Source organism: Thermobia domestica, chromosome 6 (assembly GCF_964235325.1).
Source record: "Thermobia domestica chromosome 6, izTheDome1.hap1.1, whole genome shotgun sequence".
Taxonomy (NCBI): Eukaryota; Metazoa; Arthropoda; class Insecta; order Zygentoma; family Lepismatidae; genus Thermobia; species Thermobia domestica.
This window is the reverse complement of record NC_137459.1, coordinates 175,137,814-175,150,764: the sequence shown is the minus strand read 5'-3', so window position 1 is coordinate 175,150,764 and position 12,951 is coordinate 175,137,814. Positions and strand designations below refer to the sequence as shown.

Genomic DNA, 12,951 nt, shown 5'->3' with positions numbered 1-12,951 from the left:
ATTAAAACAACTCAAAATGACTACAACTTTAGTGTGGTATTTTAATACGAAGGGCATCGCCTTCTGACCATATCATACATATCTAGTAACTGAAAGAGACTTTCCCGGGTTCGATTCCCGGTGGGGTCACTCGGTCGAAAAAGTGTAAAACGTTTTTTCAGGCCAGCCACCCTGAATGAGGTTTTCCTGGGTTTTCCTCATTCACACCAGGCAAATGCCGGGGTGGTACCTAACTTATAGGTCCCAGGCCGCCTCCTTCCCTCCCCATCCTTTCTTCCTTCCCTTTCCCCGGATTGTGTGCTCGCCGAGGGACGTCATCCCTCAAATCGTGACGGGCTAAATGGCCTTAGATGCCAAAAGCCCAGAAATCTAAATCCTAAATCCTAAATCCTGAAAGAGACTTTACCTTTATGAGCAAAGTTTTGCCCGGTTTAATATTTATACTAAACTAGCATCAATTACCCGCTTCGCTGGGTTAAATTAAGAAAAAATAATGATATGTTTCGTTAGTCAGTCACTTTTTACTATTACTAAAGCGGTCCTTGATATTGGTCATTTTCGATTATTTTTATATATCCCCTCTCCTCCCCATGTTGCGGGCCACGGCATCAGAAGTGTCACTGTTCATCTCAGCGACCTCAACAACGGTAGACTCGACACTAATATCGGACATTTTCGATCATTTGTAAATGTCTTTCTCCTGCTTTACGTTGCATCGTCAAAGTGATATGACAAAAATCATCTCATGGTCGAACTTAATTTACGTTGAAAATTAAATCGAGATCGGTCCGGTGGTTCAAGAGTTTTATTTATTTTTATATATCTGTCCCCTCCCTTCCCCCTTAAATAAGGTCTACCATCAAAGTGATATGATAACCAACCCAGGTCCGAACTTCATCCTCATTGAAAATTTGATTAAGATCGGTCCTGTGGTTAAAGCGTGATGAAATCACAAAGACAGTCACTTTTATTTTTATTCTTTTTACATATATCTCCCATTCCCTCTTCCCTAGGTTACACAGTAAAAGTGAAATAACGAAAACATCCCAGGCTCGAACCTTATCTATGGTGAAAGTTTCATCAAGATAGGTCTGGTGGTTCAAGAGTTATTAAGTTTTATTTATTTTTTATAGATTTCTCCCCTCTCCTCCCCCAACCCTAGTTCTACCGTTAAAGTGATATGATAAAAAACACCTCAGATCCGAACCTCATCTATGTTGAAATTTTTTTAAAGATCGGTCGGATGGTTTAAGCGTGAAGTCACAAAGACATTAACTTTTATTTTTACTTTTTCGAAATATATCTCCCCCTTTCCTCCCCTTCGTTGCACTGTAAAAGTGAAGTGAAGAAAACATTTCAGGATTGAACCTTATCTATGTTGAAAGTTTGATCGAGATCGGTCTGGTGGTTCAACAGTTATTAAGTTTTATTTATTTTTATAAATTTCTCCCCTCCCCTAAGTTCTACAGTTAAAGTGATATGATAAAAACCACCTCATATGTGAACCTCATCTATGTTGAAAATTTGGTTAAGATCGGTCGGGGAGTTTAAACGTGATGAAGTCACTTTTATTTTTACTTTTTTGACATATATCTCCCCCCTCCCCCTCCCTTCGTTACACTGTAAAAGTGAAATGAAGGAAACATCCCAGGCCCAAACCTTACCTATGTTGAAAGTTTGATCGAGATCGGTCGGGTGGTTCAAAACTAATTAATTCACGAACATAGTCACTTTCATTTTTATATTTATTGATTTTAGTATATCTCCCCCTCCAGCCCCTCCCCTACGTTGCTCCGTCAAAGTGAAATGACAAAAATCATCCCAGTCCCAAACCTCATATAGACTGAAAATTTGATCAAGATCGGTCTGGTGGTTCAAGAGTTATTAAGTTTTATTTATTTTTTCTATGTCCCTCTCCTCCCCCTCCCCTAAGTTCTAATGTCAAAGTAAATAGCTAAAAACACTCCCAGGCCAGAGCCGCATCTACGTTGAAAATTTGATCGAGATCGGTCAGGCGGTTTAAGAGATTAAGAGTCACAAACATAGTCACTTTCAATTTTATAATATAGATAACGAAAAACAGATTATATTTCCCGTAATATTTCATAAAAATAGCTTATGAACGTATGAATTTTTTGAGAACTTGCATTAGTAACAGTAGTGCCATCTGTTGTTATTATGTGCACTAAGTTTAAGAACAAAAAATGTAAGCACTGCTAATCATGTAAATGCTGTCAGAAAATTCATATGCTCACAAAGGTAATTTCGTGAAAGATTACATAAAATATAATACGTTGTTCATTACAAATATACCGCGTAAAGCTCTGCACCTTGCAAAATACTCTTTGTCAGTTATTAGATATACAGGATATGATCGGACGATAATACCTTTTGTGTTAAAATAACGCACATAATACGCTACGAACGTAGACACTTAGAGCTGTTTTACCACGACTATTGTTTACTATAACAGAAGAAAATACAACAAGGAGTCGTTTGTTTGTCTTCTTCCATTTTTAAATGTATTATTATTATTATTATAACTTAAAAGTAACCTGACAAACTAAGCTATCAAAGTGATTTTGATTATGCTCGGTTTATCAACACAAAATGAAATTCGAAATTATCAGCGTTTTTTCTCCCGAACACCAATGAATCAATATTAATCCAGCTACCTTATCAGGAACGAAAGTTAAGATCATTATTCCGTGTCACTCGCTGATGCCAACATACCTATCTTTGTCTCTTCTTAGAGATTGAAGAGCAAGATAAGTTTTCAAGTGGCTGATTAATAGTTGTTGTAAATAGAACCACCTTCAGAGTATACTTCCACATTTAACATCGTTTTGACCTTAAAAGTCAATTTACTTCTAAAGTAAGTTAACTCGTGTTTACATCTTAAAAGTGAATAAATTAGAACTATCTAAAGTATGTGGCTTCCTTTACAACGCTGAACACTTCAAACAGAAACCTGAGTCTTCTATATCGTAAATTCTACACATAAATTATTAACAAATGTCGCAAAGAAGTAGAAACTCTTGTCATGATGAAGTTTTGCAAAATTACGAAGCTGATTCAAGAAGTCATCATAGTAAGAACAGCAACACCAAAGTATCAGCATCAGCTTCAAGGGCTATGTATTTTGCTGAGATCTTTGATTCAGTTTGCATTCCACATTCAAATATTTCTGTTAATACACCCTACAATTATGTTTCTAGGTTCAAGAAGGATAATACGTACAGGTGAATAACAGCGGAACAGTTGATGGAGTGAAGTCGGTGAAAAAATATGGGAACACGCTGGGAAAAAATATGGTCACGATCTTATCTGCCAAAGATAAACACTGGCTAGAATCGAACTTGAGACTTTGCATTGGATATGAGTTATCTGTTACTGAACCACTGTGGTCTCGTACTACTGTTTCTTTTTATTATTATTATTAAAATTTTCTACAGTTATAAAAAATAAGTACTGTATTTTTTACCTTTTTACGGTAAGTACTTAAACTAAGTAAGCAAACAAAAAGTTAAATTTGTTTGACTAAGGCGTACCTGAAAAGTGTGATCTCTTAGGACATTCCTTTTAACCATACCCACTAAATCGGCGATTACTTTGATGTTACGTTTTTTTTTATACGGTCAAAGGCAATAGCAGTTTTAGCCCACCTAGTGGCATGTGTAAGGTGATAGTTTGCTCAAAGTTACTATCAGTACTATACAAAGTTGCTATCAATACTTGTCGGCCTACAAATCTCATAGCACACGACATAGTTTCTCGCATCCATCGCCACTCATGAAGTTCAAAGTGTTTTAACAACTAAGTTCGTAATTATTTGTTTTTGTGAGCTTGCATATGGTTATATATTTACTTTTGCCAACATTTATGTTCTCTCTTTTCTTTATGAATTATTTTGGCGATTGCTCAATATCAACTTGCAGCATTGAAGATAAAAAGTTTGTTAGATTTTGGAAACATGATAAATCCCACACTCACCCTTCCTGAATCCTCTGAAGAAGGCGGCAGAGGAAGTTTCCGAAATTACCAAATATATAAAGAATAGAACACACATACTGGTGAGTTCATACATCTAAACACGTATTCTCTGCGTATTGTAAATGATTAAGTATGCAAAAAGACATACGTAAATGTATAGGCATCAGCAAAAGTGCGGACATGCAAAATTTTTTTCTAATTTTCCATTCGTACCGAAGTTATTAACAAAACAATATGTAGTGTCCGTTTCAAAACATAAGAGCCTGTCTCACACCACAACCAAAACGACAACCCAACCCTTTGGATGTTGCTAGATGTCCGACAGCATTAGGTAGACGAAAAAACAAAAAAAGAAAGGAAAACAAGTGAGAAAATAAAGACATGGTGTTATTACTTTTTCGATAGATTTAACATGGCATTCTTATTATTATTATTATTAATGAAGAGTGGCAACAGGCGTTCCAAATCAGTATGGGTATAGTACGATACAAATGACGTTATGTCTGAACACCAATTTCTACGTGGCGCTAGGGTCAGTTAGGCACTCTGAATACTCCCCACTTTCTCTCTGACAAGCCGGTATTTCCATGTTCTCACCCTACCCTTCCTCTCCAACCTTCGCTCTTCCTTTTACCCAAACACCAAAAATTAGAAGGGCGAAAGATCATTTGATATTGTGTTTGTAGTGGATACAAAATTAAATTTCAGTTTTGTGGCTGCAAATTACTGTTAGTACAGTGAAACCTGTCTATGTTGGCCACCATCGGTTCCATCGAAAAGTGGCCAACTTAGACAGGTAACCAACTTACAGAAAATAAGTATGATTTGTGTATTTTTTTAGAACAGGATTTCTAGTATTACTTGAGTGTAAAATTTTAATAAGCAGTGGCACGACAGCTAGTTATAAATAATGTATATAGAGTAATCATAAAAATATACAGTACTAGAAAATACAGTGAAACCTGTCTATGTTGGCCACCATCGGTTCCATCGAAAAGTGGCCAACTTAGACAGGTGGCCAACTTACAGAAAATAAGTATGATTTGTGTATTTTTTAGAACAGGATTTCTAGTATTACTTGAGTGTAAAATTTTAATAAGCAGTGGCACGACAGCTACTTATAAATAATGTATATAGAGTAATCATAAAAATATACAGTACTAGAAAATATTACTATAGTATGCAAGAGCGCCGATATCTCTGTAAATGGGGGGGGGGGGGGCATTCAGATGCAGAAGGTATATATATGAAGATTTTAAGAGAAATTGCACTCAAATTATACCGGTACCAAATATTGTATACTCATAAATAAAATAGGGGCCACATGAGCTTTGGGGGGTCCGGGGCCCCTCAGTCACCCCAGGATCGGCGCCCTTGATAGCATGTTTAATATATGTGCATACCTTTCTCTTCTTGAAAACTAGTCTGGTACATTGGATTATTCGGATTGAAAACAGAATAACACAAACAACCATGAAATAGAAGTGTATGTACACAGTTTATTGAAATTAATATTATAACACACTGAGTTATTCAGATTGAAAACAAGAAAAGCTAAGTTACAAATTAAGAAATTCATATGCAATTTATATGACTTCTTTTCACTTGTTACTGAATGGTGGTTCATTCTAGACGTATTTGTTTTATTTTTATTTATTTATTTATTTATTTTTTGGCAGATATGCACATTCTAATATTGTAGTTAACTACTTCTTGTTAATGAGCTAGAAGTGTTTCCCTCGGAGCAAAAAGATGTTTTGAGAAAATCTTGAGGGAATTCATATCTCAAAAAGTCCGCTATCTTTTGACAAGCCGACAGGTCCCAATAGTTGACAATTGAGATGGTTAGTTTTGACCTTGAAAATTTTCCGGAATTACTAAAGCTCCCCACTGATGAGAGGAGTTGATATAGCTAATGGTTTTACCAAAACAGACAGGGTAAACAAATACGTACAACCATTTCCTGAATTCCCGTACGTGATTTTTCTTATTCACATCTTCCTTCACCACCCCTTTCTGAGGGTAGTGTTCTGGCCATTGACCTCCAAGAACAAATCGTGCGAATCTATGATTTTTTGTGTCCAGTCACAAATACAGAACATCTGCCTCTCATATGGGAATTCGAAAGAGTTAAGAAAAATAACAAAATTGTATTTTTCGTGGCCAAGATACGCAAGTAAATTTATCATTATAATCATAGGGTAAACATTGCTTCAGTGTGGCCAACTTCCAAGATAGACAGGTGGCCAACTTATAGAGTAGTAAGTAACGAATGTCTTATGGGAAAATGCAGGTTCAAGACGAACTAGGCCAAGATAAGCAGGTGGCCAACTTAGAGAGGTGGCCAAGTTGACAGGTTTCACTGTACTACTAAATCCTCTGGCGATACAACCTATGAATGTGTATGGCCAGTTAAGCAGCTTTTTAGTAAGTGATGTCAGTACATCAACTTCCATCGCCTTTATTTCTAATTTCTAGACCAAGCTCGCTATTTTTTAATTTCTTACAAAGCTCTCGACTTCTCAAAATCCTGAGTCAATACCGAAAATTGTGCCTGGAAATCGAAGTCAGAACCACGAATATTATAAGCGTTTATGATAACCATTTTACTACTACTACTAACAACAATAATAACTATTATATCAAGTTTAATATCAAGTTTATGTGATCGAAATGTAGTAAACGGTTACCTTGCTTGTTTATGAGCTATCATCTCTCTCATCTTCTGAAGAATTTGTTGCATGCACACAGACTTCTATCCTTTCATTAAAAATAGATTGAAAGTTTTTGTAACTTTTATCAATTCTCTCTCTCCATGTTTTATAGAGTTTACCCACTTTTCGGACGTCACATGAATGCAAGACTTCTAGAGAAAATGTATTATTTCCACCAGAGGTCGTTTCCTTCAAATTTGAGACGACACTCTACCCTTCAATTCTGACCACACCATTTCGGTGAGGTTGGGAACTCAATACTACGTTGGTAAATGTAGCACAATATGTTCATATTACAGCCAATTCGCCCATTACATTTTTATTTTTATTTATTTATTTTTTATGTCGGCAGCAAAAGTGTTTTCTTATAAAATTTCAAGGAGAATGGGAATAACAGGAAGAGGATTAGGACTAGGGATATTTTGCAAAGTCACGCAGTTTAGAATTTGAATTATCTTCCATGTAGAGGTTTGTTTTGAATTGAGAGCACGACAGTAGTATAGGCATTATCTATAACAATTACAGATGATGTTTCAAGGTGTTCTTCTCAAACAAATTCTCAAGGAATACCTGCATTCATGCTGCCATGCTAATCTGCTGGAACATCAGCTATTGTTCTGTGAGTCACTACAAGAGCATCATCAATAAAACCTGAACGTCCACCGCAATGTAAAATAACAATTCTATCCCTTTTATTGCCAGAACTCGTTACAGCACAATTGTCCGAACCGTCTGTCCAGATCCGACAAGAGTTGCTATCAAACAATGTATAATCTAGGTACACATTTGCATAGTCCTGAACACGAAGATTATTGATACTATGAAGATATCTGAATCGCCATGCAATTATATATGGTGATTCACTCCGAATATATATTTTTCACCGAGGATTTATAACTCATACTTTGTAGAAGGCGAAAAACTGTAGTACGTTGGTATGGAAATTTATATTGGGTGTCAGCTGTCTTAAGCTTCATTGCTTCGATTAGTGCTTCCGTTGGAGGATATCACCTTCCTTATAAAATTCAAAAGCTGTTCGTCGCAACAAGTCCCGAATGAAATCATAGATTTTGTCGAACTGAAGCTTTTGTTCTACAATTTTCTTTATAGTAGGTGCCGATTAGTTTTTCACATCAATTCTCTCAGAAGTTCTTTCTACAGTACTAATGCTAACACCAGTTGTCTGCGTTTAAGTTTTCGGAACTTATGACAATGCTGCCATGCTAATCTGCTGCAACATCAGCCATTGTTCTGTAGGTCACTACAAGAGTCATAAGTTCCGAAAACTTAAACGCAAACAACTGGTGTTCTGAGAAAATTGATGTGAAAAACTAATCGGCACCAACTATAAAGAAAATTGTAGAACAAAAGCTTCAGTTCGACAAAATCAATGATTTCATTCGGGATTTGTTGTGACAATACCAATATCGATGACATTTCGTTAAAAAAAAACTAACATCACTGGTTGCTTACACAACTTAGCTCCCCTCCCAACTACAATATTTATTTAACAATCACCAGATACAGCTCAGACTCCATTTTATACTGGATATCTAACAACAACAACAACAACAACAATGGAAGGGATTTGGGAAGCCAAGGCCTGTTTAGTAAGTACCATCCTGGCATTTGCCTGGTAGGACTGAGGAAAACCCTGGAAATCCCAGTCAGGATGGTTGGCAGCGGGAATCGAACCCACGACCTCCCGAGTGCGAAGCCAACGCTCTACCACTTGAGTTACTTCGCTCCATATTATCTTGTTTCGTCGGAGTTCTTGGCGAAGAAGGCCCGGGCTCCGAATTTTCATCCAAATGTTGATCTTTACCGTGTTATTGTTTAACCAAGGTCAGAAAAACATTGACATTGTAGCGAATTATATCTGAACACACTGACATAAAAAGTGATTCAAGGCTGAAACAAATCTAAAGAAAAGGGGACGTTTGACAACTTTTCCTCTTTCTAACCAAGGGTCACCTGTTATTTTTTAGATTTATGGCTTGTTGACAAGGGACAAAGCCATAAGAATGTTCTGTGCATTTTCAGGAATCAAGACTCCCTTGTTTTGAAACTGAGGGTACGTGGTAAGTACGCACTTTTGCGAAGAATATACACTTATATATGTATTTCCATTGAAATGGTGCTTACTTTTAACAGATTCCACATATTCATCGAGAATTTTCTTCGTAAATTCCTCTTGTGCTTCTGGAGTCATATTTTCGAGAATTTTCACTGTAATTTTTTCTTGTTCTTTATCAGACGCCTCGTTTTCATCGTATGTCAGAACACGCTTCCATAAATATGGTTCTGCTTCTTGTGCTTCTAAAATGTAACCTTCATCCAGGAGTTGTAACTGGAATCGTAGTAACAGCTTTACATGACCTAACAAAGAAAGAAAGAAAAAAAAACTTACAAATTCGTTCGTAATCAAAACAATTAGTTCATTAAGACTGCAGTTTGATTTTTTTTTCTTTCTTTGAAAATAATAAAAGGAAAGAATTTATATGTCGTGATAAGAAAAACAACGATATCCAGATAACTTACACACAAAAGTCATTCAACAGTAATACTGTCCCTCTTAACAATAGGGATCTCGTCTTAACGTCGAGAACAGAAAGAGAAAGATTCAAAAATGGAACCAAACCTAGAAAATACACAAAGCATTCAGTCGTCTGTCATTCGTCATCCATATACAGGGTGTTCAGAAAGTAACTATGCAGTTCATAACTTGCCGTGTTTTATTTTCCATAAACCATTTTAAACAACTAAAATTAACTCGAAGCTAAACTTTAATGTCATGGAAGTTATAAGTAATGCTGGAAATGAAACCCTTGCACTTGAAGACTCAGTTACACACGTTTCTGCATGTTCTTGAAGACGTGCATGTTCTTGAAGACGTTATACAACATGGCACTGCATAGTTACATGTGTGCGGGAATGAGACAGTGAGTAGTGGGGGCTTCACGGACCCATTTTTGTTTCGGGGACCAGAACAAGTATTGGAGAACAGAATTCCGTGAGTTTCTGCAAGGAATGGAAACTGTGATAGTACAGTGAGATGGTTTGGAGTGTATGCTTGACACTTTTCTTCATTTCCACTGTTCAAGTCCTTACAAATTTATTAATGTAACGTAACAATTAGCAAGTATATAGAATCATGTAGAGATGCAACTATCTATCTTACGGCGAAGCAACTTGGAAGTCGATCTAATTAAGATTTATTACTATTCTACAGAGGAAGCTAGAATATATTGGTAGAAGCGCATTTGAGAATAGATCGTATATATCGTTCGATTCGAACGAAATTCATGAAAGAAAGAAATCTTTCAGTTTGACGTCCCACGATTATGCCGTGTAGTCTAAAGGAGAGCTGTTGATGAGAATGAATAAAATGGTGGAATGAAGAATGTGGAGGATACAGGAGAACTCCAGGAAAACCCACGCACATAGGGATGTCCACTACAAGAACGAAACTCATGTCTGTAGAGGACATACTGATCTTAATTTGAATATCGCAGGACATAGGCCATCGTAGACGGTAGACTAATCGTAGTGTTTGTAAATCGCATAATGCTTGTAATCTGAAGGTCGTCCGACAATGGGAAGACTATACTTGTGTGTCTGATTCTGTCGCGTGTGTATCAATGTCCCTAAAACTCATTACAGGGCGACGCATATTGTGCAATTAATGTTAAGTGACTCAGAGCGTGGTCATATATTCAGCTTCCGAAAGGATGGGTAGTCGTACGCAGAATTATAGCCTGTGTGAATCGTGACATGTCAGTGGTCCACCGGTGGTGTACATGATGCAGGCAGAGAGTTTAAACAGCACACATATCCACTAATGTCCCCTTCTTTCCCGAAACACGTGGAAGGTAATGACAGCAGAATCGTTTCAGGCTGTCCTAATTGACAGGACAGGACGGTCCGGTAGGGCAGTCAGAGTCATCGTGCTCGATATGTCAGTGTGCAAACACTGAACAATCAATTGCAGTCAAGTCTACATTCTCTCGTTTCTCTCACACGATTATATATATAGGGTGTTTGAAAACAACAAGACCGACAACGTTTGGGAGGTGATTGTTGACACTAAAATAAGACGAAAAATATAGATTAACCTGGGTGCACAAATGCTTCCTTTCGGAATTACAGGCTGCCGAAAACATGATAAAATGAACTTTAAAAGTCCATATCTCCAATACTATGGAACCTACCGTAGCGGATCCAGACTTACTTAGGAACTAATACGTGCCCTATCCAAATATAAATGTTTCAGAATCCTGCGGTATTCCTCAACAATTTTTAAACAGGTAGTTGGTGAGTACTTCAAATTATATGCCCGTAGCCAAACTGCCTCTATAAAAATTGTTGCGTGAGTACCTTAGGATTCTGAAACATGCACTTTTGGATAGTGCACATATTAATTCCTAAGTGAAGTCTTGACCTGATTATGATGGGTCCCATAATTTTGGAGCTATGGACGTTTAAATTTCATTTTTTCATGTTTTCGGCAGCCTAAGCATTTGTGCACCCAGGTTGGTCTATAATTTCCGTCTTACCTTGGTGTCAGGAATCACCTCCCAGACGTTGTTAGTGTTGTTTTGAAACACCCTGTAAATCTATCTATCTATCCATATATATATAATATTATATACACATTATTAATCGCCGTCGTCTTCGGTGGTAAGGGAAGAGACTGCTACAGCTACACGATTGGAGGCGAGTGTTATTCTGCGATGGGAGCCTTTTCTGTCTTTGACATAGAATAAATAGAAAATGTGAGAAGTAGCGACCGTATGAGAAGGTAGATGTACAGCAAAAGCCAACGAGTATTAGCACTCGCCATACAGAGCTCATAATTAACATTCTGGTGTAGGGCCAAAAAGCTACATTTTACGCTCACCTCTGCTCTTCACTCAGGAAAATGTGACGAGTGCGTCGTAAGTTCGTGGCGTTATTAAGTCTATTTAACCTTGTCGAGACACTTTGCGGGTCCTTATCTTCCAGCAGGATAACACGCGTCATCATACCAACATGGCAACTCACCGTGTCCTACTCGATATATATCTTCCACCATGGCCTGCTGATCTTTGGATCTAAAGCCTATTGTGAGCACATGTAAAACACGATGCAACTGCATCCTACTGTCAGTCGGGCTGAAGCAACAACCATCACCCAGCTACGACGAGATGCGCATTGAGCGTAGGATATTACAGCCAAGATAAACATTGACGTCCCTGCTAAGCAATCAGTAACCAAATGAACATTCAGCATTCATTCAACCTCCTACCCATATTGCTCCTAATATTGTCCCCTGGTTGGTTAACAGTGCTATTAAGGTGAATATTATGTGCTTTTTCAACAGCCTGTATAACATATGCGTGATATCACAGGGGCGTTATGTTTTGATTACTGCCACCTACCAGCATCTTCGCCTCGTGTACTAACTTTGGACAAGATCAGTGAATACATACGGGATGATCTTCAATGCGTTTCCACCAATGTATATATCTTGCCTCCTCCGTAGTTTACAGACACATTTTGATCAAGGTGTAAGTTAAACCGCATTTGACAAGTCTATATTTACGTATCTCCTTATCCCCGTACATTAAGGTACGAGTAACAACATGTGAATTATTTTATAAGAGTACCTTTAGATGAAACAGAAGTATGACCAAAACAGAATTAATAAAACATTAGATAAAAAAGAATACGGTATCCAGATGCTGTTTGAAATAGACACAAAAAATTATTTTTCCTCTTCACATTCGGGATTAATTTTTCTGGTATAGTTACTTACTGGAAAAGAATTTAAATAATTACACTCTTAAAAAAAAAGAAAAAAGAAAAAAGTTTAATCGTGATTTTTCGAAATATTTCAATGTCTTTGGGGTAAAAGTGTTAAAATGTGATTTATATTTCAATATTGTCATTGTCACAACTTGCAACAATTTTCTACTCACTGCCGTTTTGAAAAAATGGCCGCCATTTTGAAATTTTACATTCGACCGCCGAGAAAATCTACACAGCAAATTTAGCATATACTGTGCTTCCACCGTCAAAATTTCAACTTAAAAGACTGAAAGTTGCGCTTCGTAGCTTAGATACTCGCTGCTTTGACAAAATGGCCGCCATTTTGATATTTTACGTTAGTACGCCGCCAAAACCTATACAGGAAATTTAGTGTGTCTCGTGCTTGTACTCTGAAAATTTTAACTTAAAAGGCCGAAAGTTGTACCCTGTAGTG

The 12,951-nt window shown here is 37.2% G+C and overlaps 1 protein-coding gene across 4 annotated transcripts in view; it reads right to left on the bottom strand.

Moving 5' to 3' along the window:
- The window catches only part of LOC145688339 (DNA-directed RNA polymerase I subunit RPA1-like), a 475,886-nt gene that overhangs the window by 438,726 nt on the left and 24,209 nt on the right, over positions 1-12,951 (bottom strand). For all 4 annotated transcript variants that reach the window (XM_081762462.1, XM_081762461.1, XM_081762464.1 and 1 more), the window contains exon 4: positions 8,853-9,086. In XM_081762462.1, the coding sequence (XP_081618588.1) occupies positions 8,853-9,086 (234 nt within the window). The remainder of the gene's footprint in view (positions 1-8,852; positions 9,087-12,951) is intronic.